This window comes from Poecilia reticulata, chromosome 12, assembly GCF_904066995.2.
Source record: "Poecilia reticulata chromosome 12, P_reticulata-male-v2, whole genome shotgun sequence".
Classification (NCBI taxonomy): domain Eukaryota; kingdom Metazoa; phylum Chordata; class Actinopteri; order Cyprinodontiformes; family Poeciliidae; genus Poecilia; species Poecilia reticulata.
Window position 1 is genome coordinate 21,566,332 of NC_088841.1, and position 18,115 is coordinate 21,584,446.

At 40.2% G+C, this 18,115-nt stretch overlaps 1 protein-coding gene across 1 annotated transcript; it reads right to left on the reverse strand.

Moving 5' to 3' along the window:
• Positions 1 to 1,710: 1,710 nt before the first annotated feature.
• LOC145554174 (uncharacterized) lies at positions 1,711 to 10,555 on the reverse strand. The gene is made up of 2 exons (XM_081613662.1): positions 10,516 to 10,555; positions 1,711 to 4,362 (listed from the first exon to the last, which is right to left on the reverse strand). Exon 2 carries the CDS (start codon positions 4,020 to 4,022, stop codon positions 2,442 to 2,444), a length of 1,581 nt encoding a protein of 526 aa, XP_081469788.1. The 5' UTR covers positions 4,023 to 4,362; positions 10,516 to 10,555; the 3' UTR covers positions 1,711 to 2,441.
• Positions 10,556 to 18,115: the final 7,560 nt, after the last annotated feature.

Below are 18,115 nucleotides of genomic sequence, written 5' to 3' on the forward strand. Positions count from 1 at the left end.
AGCCTCCCTGATGTGGATGGGGGAGAATCTAAAACTGATTTTAAAACATATTCCAGTAGGTGGCGGTAATGCATACCAAACGGTTCTTGTCAACCGTCAATACAAATCAAGAAGATGACGATTCGGGAAAATTTAATCAATCACAACATATAATTCAAGCGCTTATTATATATTTCTGCAACAACCACTGTTGAGCGAAAGCTTACTCCACCTTGAATGAGTGCAGAGAAGTTGGCAGATGGTTGGTAAGCTACAGCTTTTGTTCCTCTGCGTGTTTTATTTCTTTTAGCAGCCATATTGCTCTGCTTTTTTTTTTTGCTGTTTATTTAGTGATGGGTAAACTAGGCGTCATGAGGCGTTTCGACTCATAGCAACACTGTATTGATACTGTGTCGATACTGTGTCACTCAATACTGACACCTGCTGGACATTAAAAATTTCTACATGCAACGTAGTGATTTGATGACCAAGTCTGTGCAATAAGATTTAAGTCTTTGTATTTTATTGAATATTATATGTTGTATCTTCAGTTACATTTAAAATATATTTGATATACAGTCAATAAAGAGTACCATAAAGTGAAAATTGAAGTGAATGTGTTTGGAATGAGGATGCATGGACTGTTTTTTCCCCACACATTTTTTTTTTTACAACCTTTTGAAATTAAGCCTGTTACGCTTTTTTGACAAAACGTCTGCTGTAGAAAAAAAATTACATTTACAGCGAACCCTTGTTTTTCTTAGGCCTGGTGTTCCGAAAATAACCCGTGGTAGGCGAAATCTGTGAAGTAGTTACCTTTATTTTGTAGAGTTATTACACAGCATAAATAAATATTCTACATTGAAACCAAAGAACAAAACTTGTTTTCAGGTCAGCGGATGTGCGTGTGCATCAATCGGGCCTTAATGTGATCCGCAGTCGTGTCATTAAAGCGTCTCCTCCAACCTGCACCGCAAGATTCACAGCTGTGTCTGCGGCAGAGCGACGGATCTCATCAAACGAGCCTCCGGTCGGGTTTTGCGCTGCCTCTGGCCACAGTTTTTTTTTTTTTTTTTTTTTCCAGAAGACATTGAAAGTTTCAGTTTCCATCTCCTGAGTGGCCAGTCTGTATTAAACACCGTAACGTTATTGGCACTCAGGTAGCGCGGAGACTGTTTTTACCAATCATATGGTCAATTAGGACGAAGAACACTGTGGGGAAAAAAACTGCACAAAAAAATAAAAAAAACCGCGTTGTAGCGAGGGTTCACTGTATACGAAATAATTTATAAAAAGCAACTGAGTAATTTGTAGAATGGCTGCATATCTGAGTTTATCTAGGTGAATCTGAGACTTCATTCTCATGCCTGGCCTCATGATGCCTCAGTATTGAAAAGGTGGATTTATTTAAATAAGACAGTTTAGTGAAACATTTGCAACGCTTCACATGCAGAACATAATATGAAAGTAAACTAAAAGTCATTTTCAGCTGAATTTGGGTTCAGATAGATTAAGTAGAAACTGACAAGAACCGGATGAAAGAACAAAAATGAAAACAAATTTATTTTCCAATACAAGATCAAAATGGTCCCACACTGCGGAAACATTTTCTTTGAAGCTGCTGACAATGACAATGTAAAAAATCGAGAATTTGTTTGGCAAATGCTTTTGACAGACTCGCTGATAGGTATTTTCCTAGAACCTACATAAAAGAACCACAGACAACGTATATGAATTTTATGACAAACTTTGCAAAGGAGAACAAACTCTATCAATTGCTCCTCCGAGCTGTTCATAGAGCGTTCTGAAAATCTTTGGGTAAAGCTTGTCTTTTATTTTCAAACTTCAAAGAGGGAGGATAGGCAAGATAGACAGCAGAGAAAAAACAGCAAAGGTCGTAAAACATTTTACCTAAACACAGCAAAGGTCGTAAAACAATTTACCTAAACAACTAGCAACCCAGTTCCAGATGCGATATCTGATTTACGGCCTGAGCCCGGTTCAAATCTTGGTCAAACTGTTTCACCTGAAGATGAACAGGCAGCTGTGACCCCCCAGGTCAGTTAATACACACACTAAAGAAGAGAACATTTTAATCTGCTCTAACATTAGACTGAATATGAACTAAAGTAACAACAAAATGATAATACCAAAAAATCTCTAACATTCCCCCCTTTTTATCATTTTACCACGTGTGTAAACCCTATTCAAAAGCCAAGCATAGAAAAGAAAAGAAATAAAATAGAACCAATAAATGCAAGAATTTTTTTTTTTTTTTTTTTCCCTAGTCTAAACATAAAAATGACACAATGACTAAATTAATATAATGAATAAATGAAATGGACAAAAACAAAAGAAAGAAACAGCAAAAAATCAAATGCAGTTTTCTCATCTCTAACACCACTTGTTTTCACATTTTCGGTGTAGGAATCATTCAGCAAATGAATTAATCTGTTTATTGATTACAGAACATCATCATTGTTCAGAAAATCGTCAGAACCTCGAAACAAGTCATCTTCATTTGTCTCATAGGATGCCTTTGCTAGCTGATAACTGACAACAGTTGTGTTAATTGTTTTAAACAACATACTTCGTAGGCAAGGAATAATGCAACCCGTAAAAAGACAGAACAGAACCAAAACAATCAGAATAGGTGTCACGAGCTTTAACAATAAAGTCCACCATGGACCAGACGTGAGCCATGAAAACAAATCAAAAAAGGATGAGCCGCGTGTTCCACTCTCCACATATTTTTTAAGATCCTCCAGCTCATATAGAGCATCAGAAATAGTTCCTCCAGTGCCTGTTTCATCCGGCACAAAAGTGCAGCACGTTGGGCCAATAATTTTGCAGACCCCTCCCTGAGGGGCAGTGAGGAAATCCAGAACAACACGATTTTGCATGACCATGTTTCTCAGTTCAGTCAGCTCCTTCGCGGTGCCATTGGCCAGCTGGTATGTGATGTTGATTAGTCGCAGTAATCCGTACCTGTTTATCTCTACGTGGTCCCGAATCTCACCTACTCCAACCCACGGAAACAAACCTTGCATGAATTTTTCTCCGCCGTTCCAAATCCTGAATTCCCATGGAACTCCAGTGTGTGTAGTTAGGCCTCCCCATTTTTTGACCTCTGACATAACTGTTCGTTTGGAGCGGGTACGTGGATCATCTTGTGCTTTCCTGATGAACGCAATCGGGTTGATTAACGGAACCACAGCACACAGTCCTCCCCAATTTTTTGGTAAAAACATGTATGCTTCATTTCCACATATGAAGTACCAATCTGCCAACATACGTGAACCATAGTCTCCTGGCACTATGGCACTGCACAGCGTTGTCTCCTGTTTCCTCTTTGTCTTATGCGTGATGTTGAAACTCCTCTCCTGAAGCAAGTTGTCACAGTCTGGGTTGTCCTTCCAGACTTTGCAGTGTGGAGTCATCCTTTGACCCCTGCAGGCTGTGCAGTCGATGAAATCCTGTGCCGGTTCGCAGTAGGTGTAAACTCTGTTACACAAGTTCCAGGGCAACGTCCCTAGAATAACATGTCCATTATTGTAGACACAGTTCCCCAGAGATCCTGGTTTAGCTCCTGCTAATGAAATGATCTCTGGTATCTTCCATACAGTTTGTTGAGATGATGCAAAAGGAAGTACATCGTCTGCGAGTGAACAATTTAAAAATCCAAACAGACCTTGCACAGCCTCTCCCATTCGGAGGTCAGCTGAATAGTCCTTCTCGCGCGCTCTGTCTCCCCGTAGGGGTGGGACGCGCCGTGGTCTGGTGCTTAGAACATAGAGACACATCTGTTTGTTGTCAGTAATGTCACCTGGTCGGAGGCCTGAGTTGTGAATAGAAACCGGCAGCTGCGCACACACGTAGCAGTTCACAGCATGTCCCTCGTACGCGGTTCTATTCATTAGTTTCCACCACAGGTTGGTGCTGTAGTCGTGTTTGTGGAACTCAGGCTCACGTCCTTCTCCAAACATCAAACATGCTGCAGTCACAGCGCCGTAGAAAATCCATCTGGCATATGGAGTCCCCATTGTTGCTCGGCACACAGAGATGTCAGAACCCCCAAACTAAAAGAGTGAGAATCTTAAGCGTTTCTTCACCGGGTTTGAGACGAACCACACTAAAAGTAGCACCCCTTTGCAGCCCGGAGGCAATAAAGCCCACCTTCCTCTCTACTCCGGATTAGGGGTCCAACACTCTCTGCAGCTTACAGTGACTGAGATGAATCCAGCTGGGTCTTTCAGCGATTTTTACAGCTGTTGGTGTGGTCATCAACACCTGGAATGGTCCTTCCCACCGTGGACTTGCCCAGTTCTTCCGTTTGATGACCTTTATGTAGACCCAGTCACCTGGCTTAATGGGAGGTGCCTCCTGTGGAGGAGAAGAGTCAGAAGGCAGTAAATTCGCACTGGACACTTTCTTCAGTTTAAGAGTCCTGATCATATAATCTGCTAATGTTTGTTCTTCATCAGCTTTCTGTAAGTCAGGAGCAAACAGAGGCAGTCTGTAAGCTCTCCCATGAATTATTTCAAAAGGTGTTAGACCATCTGCTGTTGAGGTGATTCTCATATAGAGCTTCACCAAGTCTAAACATTCTGGCCAGGGTCGGCCAGTGTCTGCCATGCACTTCTTAATCTGCTTTTCACCGTGCCATTTGTTCTTTCCACAAGCCCTGCACTCTGTGGGTGATAGGCACAGTGGTTTTTCAATGTCATTCCCAAGTGAGATGCCATGTTTTGTATCACTTGGTTTACAAAATGTGGTCCATTGTCACTGTAAACAGTCTGTGGGATGCCATGCGTTGGGATAATAGTTTTGCAAATAGCCTTCGCTACTGTCAAAGCATCTGCATACTTTGATGGTACTATTTCAACCCATTTAGAAAAAGCATCTATCATCACCAGACAGTATTTGTATGGCCCACTTTGTGAAAGCTCAATAAAATCCATATACATAGTTTGAAATGGATAAGATGGTTTCGGGAACCTGCCTCGTTTTGGCCTTATGTTTCCCTGTGGGTTATGTTTCACACAGACTGGACATGCAGTACAAAAATTTTTAGGTAGGAATTTAAACCATACGTTGTGAAATGTTGCTGTATTATGGCTTCCATCCCCCCTGTTGACACATGGCAGCGCCCATGCGTCACAATTGCTGCAGCTTTAAATAAAGATTTAGGTAGAACTGGTTTGTCCTTTACTTCAAAAATGCTCTCATCATTAATTTTCGCACCCTTAGTTATCCACATCCTTTTTTCGGCCTGTGGTGCATTGTCCTGCATGTCTTTCAGCACTTTTTTGTCTATCAGTTGTTGTTCTCCTTCAGTCTGTGCTGAGAAAGTTCCTTTCCCATGCTTCCCTGCTGCAGCTTCTTTAGCTATTTTGTCAGCTAGTCTGTTCCCATTTGAAACTTCATCCGTCCTTGTTGTATGAGCCGTGCATTTACATACAGCTAGTTTAGCTGGGAGTTGTATTGCTTGCACAAGATTTTAAGTAAAGATGCATGTGTCACTGGTTTCCCAGTTGATGTTGTCATTCCTCTACGCTCCCATTGTTTTGCAAAATAAAACAAAGTAGAGAAAACATACTGGCTATCTGTGTACACCGTCAAATGCATGTCCTCTGCCAGTTCACATGCCCTCGTTAAAGCAATCAATTCTGCTGCCTGTGCAGAATGAGTGCTGGAAATTTTTTCTGCTTCTATTATTTCATTTGGCAAAGCAACAACCGAATAACCTGTCTGATTTTTACCCGTAGGCTCCTTTGAACATGACCCATCAACAAACCAGACCTCTCCCAATGCTAATGGGGTGTCCTGTAGGTCTGGCCTTGGAAGCTGCAAGTGCTCTGTAGCTTCTATGCAGCTGTGTGGCGTTCCATCATCTGGTAATGGAAGCAAAGTAGCTGGATTTAGAATCGTACACCGCTTTATTACAATGTGTGGTTGTGACAAAAGCGTTGCTGTATACGAAAGGTGTCGCGCTGGTGAGAGCAAATTCATTTTGCTCTGCAAAAGTAGAACATCTACCGCGTGTGGAACTAACAGCTCCATCTTGTGAAACAAGACTATGTCAGCCGACATGTGTACAGCTAATGTTGCTGCACAGACTGCTTGGACGCAGTCTGGTAGAGACTGTGCTACTGGATCTAATTTCTTTGAGTAGAAAGCCAACGGCTTTAGCTTATCACCATGGTTTGTAGTAACACAGACGTCATAAATCCATTCCTGCAATCTACAGTTTGAATAAAAGTTTTTTCATAGTTAGGAAGAATCAAAGTTGTTGCCTGCATTAGTGCTTGTTTTAGTTCAGTGAATCTTTTTTCAGCTTCTGGATTCCAAGCTATTTTATCAGTCATGGCCATTGGGGTGCCATGAATCAAATCCTGTAAAGCCTGAGTTTTCTCAGCATAGTGTGGAATCCAGGCTCTACAGTAATTGCAAAGTCCAAGAAATGACATCATTTGTTTTTTAGTTTCTGGTTTAGGTGCTTCAGAAACAGTCTCCTTTCTCGCTTTCTGTATCTGCTTTCCCTCAGCAGACAGTGTGTGTCCCAAATAATTTACTTCTTCTCTCACCCACTGCAGCTTATCTTTGTTTACTTTGTTCCCTGTCTGACAGAGATGGTGCAGCAGAGCAAGTGAGTCTGTTCTGCAAGCTTCCTCGCTCTCTGATGCTATTAATAGATCATCAACATACACCAAAAGTTGACTTTTGTCTGACATTTGGAAATCAGATAAGCAGGTCATAATTGCCTCACAAAATATGCTTGGACTGTCTGCAAAGCCTTGGGGTAATCTGGTATATGTGTACCCCTGACCTCTGTAGGTAAAAGCAAACCAGAACTGTGAATCTGGGTGAATGGGTACAGAGAAGAATGCGTTGCTGAGGTCAATTACTGTGAAGAATTTATTGCTTGGTTTAAGCGAGTTTAGCAGTGTGTGTGGATCTGGCACATTAGGTGCTCTTGTTTGTACTGCTTCATTTACTGAACGTAAATCCTGAATCATACGCCAGTCTTTTTTATTTGCTTTTTGAACAGGAAAAATAGGTGTGTTACAAGGAGAATCTGAACACTTTTTTATGATTCCTCCTTTTAACAAACCTTCAATTACTGGTTTAATCCCGTTTAGTGCTTCTGGTTTTATAGGGTATTGTTTTACTCTAGGCCTCCAGCTAGATTTGCTTTAATTTGCACCGGGGGAATTGAACCAAGCAACCCGACATCAGAGGGACCTTTTGTCCACAAGTTTTCTGGAAGTTCAGCTAGTTCAGCTACATCCTTTCCTGTCAAAAATATGTTTGTGTGTCACTCAAACGCGTGGACTTGAGCTGTGCCTGTGACTACTTCACATAGTGATTGTTTCCAGACGTCACAGCTGGGGCTGTAGCTCCAACCGTCTTCACCTTCTTTGAAATCAGCGGCTTCACCAGCCATTTTAGTTCTATTACCCACATCTACCCATGTGATATTATGTGGCTTGAATAATGAAATGTGTGGATTAGCCGGTAACTTATACAGCTCTATTTGGCTAGTCGGAAGGAGCACAGTCACAGCTGCATAAGACCGTCGGTCTGTGAACATTTCGGTCACAGCCAGTGTCACAGGATTTGTTTCTAAAAACTTTTTAACATAATCATCCTGTGGATCATTTAGGATGTTCATTGTTACATGCAACTGATTGTAGTTCATTTCCGTTTCAGGTGAGTCCAACTGTTCACGAGCTTCTCTAAGAAGCTTTCCTGGGACATGAGGATTGTCAGCTGGCTTTAAATCATATGAACAGTAGATTTGTTCATTTTTTGAACTGTGTACATATCAGAATGTTTTAATCTGACAGCTCTCATCCCATCTTGTACAGGGACTACTGCTATTCCTAATTTTGTCATTAGGTCTCTACCTAACAGATTTATTGGACATTTAGGTGACATCACAACAGAAGCTTTTACATTAATTCCTGTCTCAGGGTCTTTAAAAAATGTACTTTTTGACATTTTTTCTCTATGCGTTTGTCCATCGGCAGATTTTACCCAAATAGACTCGTTTGTGGGGTTTACACCTTTTATTTTAGTTTTAAGAACCGTTTTGCATGCACCGGTGTCACATAGAAATTCAACTTCTTCCCCACAAACATTCAGTGTGATGTAAGGTTTTTCTTTTAATGCATTTAACATATCCCAAGCTGCACATATGTCCACCATTACACCAATTTGATCTGGTGGTGTGTTTTGTTTGGGTGTGGCAGAATCTAGTCATACTGAGGAGTTAGGCTTTTGTTTTTTCTCCCATCTGCTACTTCTATAGTCCTTTACGTTCTTTGCTTTGCAATCTTTTGCCCAATGGTTTGACTTGCCACAACGCCAGCAGACATCTTCGTCTTGTGTGGTGTGATTTATGGGTCGCTGCTCAGGGTGACCTCTCCTGCCTTTGTTTCTCCCTCGGCCTCTCGAGGGGCCACGGAAAAAGGCAGAGGTTTCTATTTCTCCAAAATCCTCCAGATGAAAAACATCTGACCCTGTTTTTGGTTTTTTTACTACTTTTTCTGCATGACGTGCCCATGTCATCAGTTGTGGGACTGAGGCAGCATCATATTCGACCAGGTGTTTTCTAATCCAGCCCTCAATTTCAGGGCGGAAACTTGACATTAAAGCGTTTTTCAGTTGTTGTTGATATACGCTGTCGGGCCCTTCATCATAGGTAATCCCACTGTGAACTTTGAACTCTTTTTCAAACCGCAGACGAAAGTCGTCTACGTCCTCTCCAGTTTTTTGTCTTATCCCCGCTAAGTGATTGTAGTTTGCCTTTTACGGAAAACTGTTCTAACTCTTTCACATACTGGATCCCACTGTGCTTTGTATTCGTTACTCAGCTCTGGGTTTTCTCCATCAGGGTATAGTATTGGGCCTATTCTATTTTTTCCCGTATAGTTTCCCCTTACTTTTGCCCAGTCTTTTCCTAGCGAGGTCATGGCTGCTGCCCCCGCTTCAACTCCGTTCAGTCTATAAGAATGAATTAATCCAGTCATGTCCTCTATCCATTTATTGGGATCCTCTGCTGCAGGTGTTATTCCTTCCACAGCTTTCCGGACTTCCTCTAAATTCCAGGGTCTAAAAACATATGTATGTGGTGAATCATCCGCACCAGCATTAGGGTTTGGTACCTGTATCATGGGGTACTCTTCAACATGTCCCCCGTGGAAATCAGGACTATATTGGATCTTCTTTTTAGGATTTAACCTTAAATTGTAATGTGGCTGTTCAATTGGCATATGTTCTGTTTGACTTCTGTCTCCCGCATACGGGGGTGGATCTAAACCTTCCAGTGAGGGATACAGACTACTTTGGGGCTCCTTACTGCCAGTAGCGGGCGCGTCCGGAAGACTGTCTGCCGGGGCTGTTGCTACTGGGACAGAGGCAGACGAACTTGCTTCAGCGGTTGGGGGAGGAGCAGTCGGCCGTACCTGCTCTCCCTGCCCCGCTGGAGCATTCCGTCTGGATAGCACCATTTCATTGTCTTCTGGTCTTACAAATAAGTTATTTGATTCTACAAGCTTTTTGTCTTTAATCTTTTTAATTTGTTCTTTCCGGTCTGTGGCTGCTTTTAACCATATTTTAGCACATCTCAACTCATCCTCCTTTTTAATCTTTTTTATCCCCGTTTTTCTTGCTACACTATTCTCCAAAATTCTCACAATTGCTTGCCATTTATCGATTTTTAGCTTTCCGTCTATTTTATATTTCTTTCTCCATTTTTCCATGTGTACAGTGCTACCAGGAAACCTGGACAGCATGTACTTTTCATCTCCATCGGGGCCCTCAATAAGTGAGGAATTACAAGAATGTTTATTTCCCATATTTAAAACACTTGCAATTTCAGCTTGAAATATTATTTATTTGAATTTATTTAAATTTGGTCCAGGTTCGTTGACTCCTAGGGAGTCCTATGAACTGGAGATCTTTTCAGTGGGCCAGCAATTAAAATACCTTGTTGTGGTATTCCCCGCTTCGACTCTTTCGAGTGGGAGAATCTTGCCTGTTGCATCCACAAGAGGTTTGCTGCTTAATTCCACTGTTTTATATGAGGTAAAATACAAAGCGGTATTTAAACCTCCAACCACTCTCACACTACTCTTTCACGCACACACACACACACATCAAAGTAGCAGCAAACCAGCAATACCAGCACAGTAATGGCAACATTATCTGTTTTTGCCTTGTCAGATAACTCAGCACCAGTGATATTTTACCCATCAAAAAATCAAAACCACACAGCAATGACAAGCTTCCTATCCGCCTGAGGACTTGCCCTTATGGGGTCTCCTCGAACAGAGTTTTAGCAGAGCGACATCATACAAGGATTCTCAAACCACTGAGTTTTAGCAGAGCGACATCATACAAGGATTCTCAAACCACTGAGTTTTAGCAGAGCGACATCATACAAGGATTCTCAAACCACTGAGTTTTAGCAGAGCGACATCATACAAGGATTCTCAAACCACTGAAATAGCCATTTTAAAATTCACCTACGTTTCTGTAGTTTTCGGGTTGTCCAGTCGGATCTCGTCAGACAAAGTCGGACCTACGTCGCTGGCCCAGCGAAGAATTCTACTTCCTGGGTCTTTCTTTCCAGGTCCAGTTGACTCTGGCCGTGCACGGATTCAGCGCGTCTTCCTCTGCCTGACAGCGGTCGGTATGAGAGATCCCGGGTTTCGGCACCAAAATGATAGGTATTTTCCTAGAACCTACATAAAAGAACCACAGACAACGTATATGAATTTTATGACAAACTTTGCAAAGGAGAACAAACTCTATCAATTGCTCCTCCGAGCTGTTCATAGAGCGTTCTGAAAATCTTTGGGTAAAGCTTGTCTTTTATTTTCAAACTTCAAAGAGGGAGGATAGGCAAGATAGACAGCAGAGAAAAAACAGCAAAGGTCGTAAAACATTTTACCTAAACACAGCAAAGGTCGTAAAACAATTTACCTAAACAACTAGCAACCCAGTTCCAGATGCGATATCTGATTTACGGCCTGAGCCCGGTTCAAATCTTGGTCAAACTGTTTCACCTGAAGATGAACAGGCAGCTGTGACCCCCCAGGTCAGTTAATACACACACTAAAGAAGAGAACATTTTAATCTGCTCTAACATTAGACTGAATATGAACTAAAGTAACAACAAAATGATAATACCAAAAAATCTCTAACACTCGCTTCTTTATAAACACAGTTTGGCATCCAGTGTCATTTCGAAACAGTTCCTGTATTGGTCACGTGACTTGCTGAAACCAATACGCGCACCGACATTGGTCTATGGGCTTGATGCATGCGCCGGCGCGTCGGTGTTGCTGGACCCATCACTACTGTTTATTTTTCTGCTCATCCACTGCTATCATTTGGTCTTTGTTAATAATCAGCCATGAATCATGCTGTGTTTTATTTGATGCATATCTTTTTTTTTTTTTTTTTTGTAGTTAGCATAATGCTAACCATCCTCTGAATGCATGCTGCCAAGATTTCTTTTTGACTTTTAATAATGATGCTCCTGTTGCTTCCTTTGAGTGTCTGTTGCTGTTATAATGCTCATTTGGTTGATATGATGCTTGCTGGGTCAGGTGATCACTTTGTTGTGGTGTTATACTTTGAGGAGCTGAAGTCCTGTTTGCTGACTCAGATCTGTGAATATTCATACCTGTAAGCGTTTGTTAAGCTTCTGGTTGTCGGATGGTGTTTCTTAGTGTTGTGGTTCCAGCAAAACCTGGTTAAGTCCTAATTTCTGAGTTAATTTATTTTAGAGGCTGTGATTATTTTATCCTGTACCAAGGTAGGAAGCATTCTCTTCAGTTTTATATCAGCAACATAATGTTAAATGGACCCCCACCTATAGCATAATGTAACAAGTATAAAATGGTTTTAAAAAACAATATTCTTGCCCATAATTTGGCAGTTGAAGGGCCAAGTTCTGGGTCCAGTTCTGGGTCCAGTCCTTCCAACTTGAGCCAATGGACAACTGAACCCGGTCTGATTTTTATAGAGATTTTGATTTACAACATGCTGTAAATGTATAACAAGTGTTTTTTTTTTTTTTTTTTTGGTTTTTTTAAATACACCGCCCCACTAAATGGACAGAGAACTAAGTGGATGTTTAGTTCGATTGTATTACTTTACAAAATCAAGGCACAACTGTAGAAACATTTGGAAATGATCAAAGATGCTATTTGGGAAGTGCTGAATAAGACTTTGGAGACGTTTAACAACAAAATATGACATTTATTCAATATGTTTGATGAATATGCCAGAATAAAATAATATATACATATATTTTAATGTTAATTAATTCTGATAGTGAGATTCCCACATTCCTTTGGAAAATAGGCCAACATTTTTCTCGAGTTAACTGTGCACTCCCTATTTATGCCTGAACAGACCAAAGTAACCCAGTCACTCTTCAGCAGCCATTTAAGAGTTCCAGATCCTAGTTGCTCTATTGATTAGACCCACCCCTTTAGTACCCTCAGATAGCTCTGTGACAGGTAAGAACACTAGAACCAACCCAGTAATTATGCATTGCACCTCACACAGCAATCCAGTACACCACACATAAGCATCACTGTGTCCTTATCAGGATGCTCCAGCCAGCCCTCGGAGGCTTGCTTAACATGTATCACCAAATACTCTAGGCTGATTTAGTACACATCGAAGTTCACACATGCCTACAAACTAGCCAACCCCAATAATATACAATTATGTGGTGGAGGTTTCTAATTTGCATTTAGATTTAAGTTCTTTCTTTTTTTTTTACTTTTTCTGTTACTGAAACCTGAGGCCCTGGTGGCTTTTTTTTTAGATTCCTGACTTTTACGCTGGAAAAAAAAAAAAAAAGTTTGACCTCACAGGAACCCAGAGCATTCTGAGCAATGCTTCTGACTTTTGTAATTGGATTTGTTTGACCTTCATTTCCTCCAGTTGATCCCTATACAAATCCAAAACCACATGCAGCTTTTGATAAAAGATAGTGAAAGTCATTTAATGGAATTTTTTTTAAAACTTGTTTCAAATTTTAAGAATACTGGAATACAGCTGTGAATTAACACTTGGAATTAGATATTATGAGAAAATGTGTGTTAACAACGTATGCTGACCAGACCTAGCATTCAGTCAGAATGCTAGGTTAATGGATTTGTGCAATTAAGATAAGATGTTTTTTTATTTTTAAATATTTTCTTGACTTTACGTCAGTTATCATTTTGGAAACGTCTGTCTTAATCGCACACGGACATTGAGGTGTGACTTGAGTAGAGGAACCTGAGACTGAGGTTCAAAAAGTCAACAAAACAGCTGGGTGTGCATGTGTAATAACTGTCATAAGTGATGAGAAAGCTATTAAACTAGCAGATGGGCTACACAGCAAACAACTTATTTATGGTAGACCAGACAAATGGCCCAAGGTTTAACAGATTGAACGGGGATAAAAAAATAACCCATCATTTATCTTCACTTGAACCATCATGTTCAGACGTTTCCTGGGTGTTTGCATGCGGATCTGTTCCTGATTCTGGAACAGGCATTGACAGGTTTCACCTTTTGTCGACAAGCACATGCTGTATTCATGTTATGTTTTGCTCCATTTAGAGATTTTGAGTTTTCACCAACACCTCTTAGAGGAGGGATAATAAGACCGTTTACACACTGTCTGCACTGAAGAACACAAGACAAAAAGAACAGAAATGAATGAAGAAATGTATTTCTTAAGACATTTCCTGAAAATGGTAAACAATATATGGCCTGTACTTGTACAGTGCTTTATTTTGCACACAAAAAGAAAAGATTGATTCTATAAGTAGAGAAAGTAGCAGATTTCCCCTTGTTTAAAACAAACAAGGTGTTTTTTTCTTACTCTCTCAGTGCTCTGTCCCCCTGTTTTATTAATCTGATGTGAATTTGCTGCCACCCTTTGAATGGGACCATCATTGATGCTGACAGTCACAAGCATCTGGGAGGGATGAGGTAACCTGGTGGGTAGGTACAGATCACAAACATGATCTCAAATACGGCAGCACATTCAGACAGACATTGGAGCAGACATGAATGACACTGTTGCCCACATAAAGCAAAATTGAGACAGCACCTTGGCGAAAATGTCAAATGCTGTTGAAATGTTGCTGAGCCAAATGATTTTGTCGCCAGTCCTGATGCAGTACTGAGTCCTTAAACAAGGACAATTGGACTTCTTTTCAGTTTTTTTAAGGAGTTGCATCCCTCAATTGAATAACATAGATGAGACCACAAAAGGCATATTTTCTAATGTGCAGTGTTCCTTTTGAAATAAGACAGCACTTCTTAACTAACTCACTTTGGTTAATGTGAGCCTACATATTTTCCCTGTGGGCTCAGTAACTGCAAGATAAAACTAAGTCTTAAAAAGTTCTGTCAAGCTTTAAAACTTCTTTTAGTGCTTTAAGTTTTTTCTGGCTGCTACCATTTAACAAGTCGGCAAAGCATTATCATAGGACTGTCATTCAGTTCAGGCTCGACTTTAAACACGAGGAAAGCAAACAAAATATGGTGAGCAGTGCGTCTTCCTGCCTTAAAGAAAATGCTGGCTTCAGTTACAGAGATCCAAGTATGTCCAAAGATGGAACAGTTTCACAGAATTGTGCTGGCAGGCAAGGATAATTCTTGTGCTGATTGAAATCTTTGACTCCAATCCTGGCCCTGTTTGAAGATGCATGCCCTCTCAGAGGCAACGCATTTCCCCGGGTTGCAGGTGTCTCATTGTGATATCGCCCTAGGAATGCAAACACAGATAAAATGAACTATTACCCACAATTTGATTGAACTGTCAGCTCCAACACTTTCTTCTTCTTTGAGAAACCAACAATGGACCATTGCTGTAATAGCCTTGGGGATATAACCAAAACAAGGTTGATTCCTGTGTCCTGTGTTATCTGTTCATTATGGAAATAAGATTTGTGAGCTTTGCTGTCATTTGCAGTCATAATATATGTCTTTTGTGAATGACCCTTGAGAAATGTGCAGCCTCGTTGGATAAAAACTGTAGTGCAGCATTACTTGGTTGAAATGTGACTCCTTTTAAATTAACAGAGTAGTGTAACATTTGATTAGCTACTGCTTTGCAGTCCTGTAAAAAAAAGTTTCCCCTGTTTCTAAACTTATTTTATTTTTGCTTTGTTGTCACACACACACGTTTTAGGTCATCAAACAATTGTTAGTATCAGGCAAAGACTATCTGAGTAAACAGAAAATGCAGTTTTCACCCCTGTGCCTTTCCCATTCAGTTCCTCCAGACTAGCGGCAGCAGCAATTAGCAAACACTTGGTGGAACTGCAAGCTTGATGAGCTTATCATGTGAACTGCTTCTCCATTCAACCCTAATGAGAACAGTTGTGAATGCCATAATGGAAAGGCATATATGAGATGACTTCCTGAAGCTGATTGGAAAGAGAAGGAGCTTCTTAAAGAGACAGAGGCCAATTTAAAGGTGTCAAATTGCCAAGTCAATATTGCTTTAAGTATTGTTTGGCATATAAAACAGTTTCTCCACAACTGCAGATTATATAGTTATTTGATTGTGCCTAGAAAATACATACCTCCTTTAAGTGGAACTAGAATTAAAAAACATAAAGTTCAAGGAATCAAATGCTTTTTCAGAGAATTCACAATTTTAAAAGAAGGAATAATAAAGTGTTTTGAACATGCAACCAATGCAAAAGCTATCGCAGTGTTGCATACACTCTTGGTTTGTAGCCCTTGCTAAACTGTTTAGATTTAATATCCCTTGGGGGTCATTGGCAGAAGACCTTATAGTGAAGAAAAACACTATAGGCAAAGTCACAAACTCTGCAAACACATTCAATAAATCTATGTTGTAGCAGAAATTTCCCTTATTCAGGCTCCCTTCACCAAGAAAATACTGATTAGGGCTGATAAAAGCACATTCATGCCTGTGCAAAACATTTAAATTGCCTTTTTTAACTGCACTTCATAAGGCAGTAGAGTAGTTGTGGTTATATACACATAGCAGAAGTGTAGATCTCCTGTAGCTCCAATGCCAGACAGCTCCATTAATCTTCATTCCCAATGCAGGCCTCGTTTTCTGTTTTTTCCATCCTTTTATCTGTAAACATCAAGGTAAATGTGAAGCCCCCACAGTGAAAGAATCGATTTTTACAATCTGTTGCTCATACAGCAACCTCTAAATAATACCAGCAACAAAAAGAAACAAAAATTGATGTAGGTGAGCCATTAGCAATTTACTCTCTGTAGGGCACACGCCAAGTGTCGCACCTCACCTCAGATTGCTTTGTGATGCATTGGTTAAAATGGAAAGAACCAAGCTTTTCCTTTGACCGGCATGTTCTGGAAGATGCACATCATGTTTTTGTACTAATAAAACAGACAATGTAGCTTCAATGGTAAACTTTCACTACTGAAAGAAATTCCCTGATTTCAAATCTCACACATCAAAAACACCCTCTGAATTTAAAAGTTGTTTTCAGGTGCTCTTTGCTAGTCTGCTCATAAAAATACAAATTTGACCTGCTGATATTGGCTGGGTTAGTAGGTGAAAGCAAACTTTCCACTGCTTAACAGATGGCATGCTGCTCACTACATTTCCATAAAGTAATTGCCCATATTCTTTACTTTGACAGAATCTTTTTCCAAAACTAGAATTTGGCAAAGAAGCTTTGCGGCCTGCTTTCAGCCATCTGACTGGCAGTGTAGAGCAACAGTTTGGTGAAAGAGCTACACCATGTTATGGAAAATTTAACCCAGGGATTTAAAAACCCTGTTTACACACTGAAAGTCAAACCTTTCTTCTATACACTATGGACAACAAACCACTAATCAAAGGTATCCCAATTCACATAAAACCACACCATGTTATTTTTGGACATCCAAACCAAGCTCTCAAATCTGTCGCTATATTTTTCGTTTCGCGTACAGACTGAAGGGATTTTGGTGTCTGAATGAACATTATGTTTTATACTTAATAAAAAATCCAGCTGTACAAGTTGAGTCCAATAACCCAAGTTGAACTTATTATTTTAAAACGAACAGGTTAAATGAATATATAATCTGATTGCAGACAAGACTAAAGATATTTCATTCGACATTTGCCAAGCTGACCCTTGGCGAATACATCTTTTTTTTTTCTGAAGTGCAACCTTGGCAAAAATGAATTTGCTCCAGTGTCGGTTTAAATGATTAAAAGACCCGCTTCTGCCAACAGAGAAAAGGGCCTGTCTCACTCAATGAAGCTGACTTGTGTTCTCTGGGCAACAAGAAAGAAGCCTTGAAGTTAAAATTCACAGCCAAATTAAAGACATATACTTCCCCTTGTTCTGGCAGAGTTGTTTCCATAAAGACTGTTTTACTGCCTCCACTTAGTCATCACTCCTTCCTCTCTCAGACAACAGTCTTCTGATTACTACATATATATTGCACATATTGCATTGCAGAAACAGCCATGCAAAAGTCTTTCGGAACATACAAAGGAATAAAGCCAACATGTCTTAAGCCCAAAAAAGTCACATCGTCACGTACAACCTTCATATGACATGACTGATACTGACGTTAAAATATTTGGAGGACACTTACAGCTAACTTAAAGCTGTAAGTGTCCTGTCTGATTCATTTGAATCAGACTGAGAAAGAAATGTGTTGTTGTATAATTGGTAAAAGATCATATTTGCTTTTTCTCTTGATAGGTTTTATTCTCACAACCACTGCAGCTACAGCAGTGGTCTGGCTTTTTATGCCGCCTAAGTTGTTTGTCACCCTTGAGGCATGAACTAAGTTGTCTCCACATCCCTCAGGTATGGGTATAAACCTGTTATTCCAATTCTTTTGTAACCCTGGGACAAAATGTGTTTTTGACAAAGAAAAGTTAAGAAAACAATGATTCCTGTGGGAAACTTCCAGACTGCAACTCCAAAGATTCTTCAGAAACGTTTATCTGCTTTGTAAAACAATCAATAGGCTTGTTATGATTTACACAACTTTTATACTTTCAACATTTGTATGTTTTCTGGCTCTAAAATATTTTTATTGGCATTTGAACGTTATTCCACTCTGTTTTCCCCCATGCTGCTATCATTTCATATTA

Coding starts and splice junctions, on each gene's coding strand:
- LOC145554174 (XM_081613662.1), bottom strand. CDS start 4,022: ATGGGGACTCCATATGCCAGATGGATTTTCTACGGCGCTGTGACTGCA.